At 48.2% G+C, this 1894-nt stretch overlaps 1 protein-coding gene across 1 annotated transcript, besides 2 other annotated features; it reads right to left on the bottom strand.

The window, feature by feature from the left end:
* The first annotated feature begins 387 nt into the window (after positions 1-387).
* Positions 388-419: a microsatellite.
* Positions 420-495: 76 nt separating this feature from the next.
* Positions 496-556: a sequence feature (A-rich).
* A 54-nt stretch (positions 557-610) lies between these two features.
* On the bottom strand, positions 611-1888 carry TraAM80_02674 (ESAG-like protein; the record flags this gene model as incomplete). The annotated part of the gene is made up of 1 exon (XM_029379672.1): positions 611-1888. One exon carries the CDS (start codon positions 1886-1888, stop codon positions 611-613), a length of 1278 nt encoding a protein of 425 aa, XP_029240471.1.
* Positions 1889-1894: the final 6 nt, after the last annotated feature.

Consider the following 1894-nt stretch of genomic DNA (forward strand, 5'->3'; position numbering starts at 1 on the left):
AGATAAACGACCTTCCTACGCCTCTACTAAAAAGCAGGAAAAGAAGAGGAGGTGAGGAAGGAGAGAAGCACGAGTGAGCGACAGCAGCGGTCGTAGAAAGAATGGCAATCAACAGACTGCAGAACACGGATTAAAAAGAAAATGCGGCAGTGTGTGCAGGTATAGCTGTGCTGCCGCATTTCACGCCAAAGAACGCATTCACCGAGCCAGTGCCGAAAAACACGTACCCCAACAAATCTCTTTATTATTACTATTCGTATGTTCGTCCTTTTCTATTATCCCTCTCGCTCTCTCTCGTGCATTCGGCCCCGTTTTTTTTTTTTTTTGCAAGCCCCTCCCCCGCAGCTCACCTCACACAACATGTCATGCATGCATTGTGATTGTGAGACAAAACAAAACAAAACACACAATAAAAAACATTACTACAAATGCGGGGGGTGGTGCATGCGCAAGGAACGATGGAGCAGGATGCGGAAGTCACACACGACAGAAGCGAACAACAAATAAATACAAAAACACAAAAAAAAAAATTAAGGGCAGATGAAAAAAAAAAAAACGGCGGCAGGCAAACGTTCAAAGAACCTCGGTCTCAGAGAGGAGCACGCCCACATTACTGCCCAACGTCAAACCCAACCGTGATAAATTCAGTTGATATGTTGGCCACTGGCCTCATGATATATGATGGCAACGAAATCCTGCGAAACTTAGCGTTAAGCATGGGTATCAGGAATTCGTTGAGCATCCGACGAAGGGCCTGACTCAAGACAGTGGCATCGAGAGGGGCAATACGTGTCTGCACCACCTCAATTGCCAGGTCCACCTCCGTGAGGCTCAGATGAAGATACGCTTCCGAGGTGATGCCGACACCCGTCACGCCACCCGTGAGGTTCACCAACGTATCCAGCACAGCAATGGAATCTCCTGATGGAGAGGTCATCGCTAACCCCAAAAAGCCATTCAGCACTTGGAGAATGACAGTTTGGCCAGACTGTAGAAAAACAGATGGAGGCACCGTTGGGTGGATTGAAAAGACAAAGGGGCAATCGGAACACAATTTATACACATCTGGATACACTTGCTCAACAAGGGATGAATTGTACTCAGACGGAAGTTGTATGCTTCGATTCAACCAGCCTCCCCGGCTAAGCCAAATGAGAAGGTCGTTTAAGGCGAGTCCAGTGAAGACAGCTGCCAGATTTCGCTGCGGCACCACTGGCGTCGAAGACGGATAAAAAATCGGATCCACCACCGATGAGGGCACCTTCTGGACCTTTGAATTATAAATGGTATTCATGGCAAGTATTGCCCTGTCCTCCGTAATGTCCGGATCCTCCACAAGAGTGACAAAAAAAGAGTCGAAGAAATCATTCGCCTTCTCTTCGATGAGAGTCCCCATCTTGTAGGGCATCTCATTCAACGCCTTTTTAACCTTCTTGCTAATGATGCTCGTCACGAACGTACCTTCTCCGAGCAACTTGCATAGAGGGCTGAAAAAAATGTGTCCGACCTCCACCGTACTCCATTCAATAGTGATTGCCGCGGTCTTCAATCGAAGTGTGCCGTTCGACAGGCGGGAGACATTCACTGAAAGCGTCGCGTTAGTTGCATCAACAAAAGCCCATATCATGCCCTCACACTCAGACAACAAAGTATTGACGGAAAACGGGGTTTCACGGACGGTAATGCTCAAGTTCTGCAGCAATAAATTGAGTTGATTGGGACTCGTCATCGTGAAGGAGGCGCCCCCCAGCGAAAAACCATCGATGTGAATGGCATCAATGCTGGACTTGGATGTTTTCTGTGGAGGGAACGTTATATTCAGTGCGAGCTTCTGGAGCCACGGAAGCGCCAAGGAAATGGCACTGGTGAAGAATTGCTCCTCCGCCATCAGTGT

This window comes from Trypanosoma rangeli (assembly GCF_003719475.1).
Source record: "Trypanosoma rangeli strain AM80 chromosome Unknown Tra_15.4_contig_00063, whole genome shotgun sequence".
Classification (NCBI taxonomy): Eukaryota; Euglenozoa; class Kinetoplastea; order Trypanosomatida; family Trypanosomatidae; genus Trypanosoma; species Trypanosoma rangeli.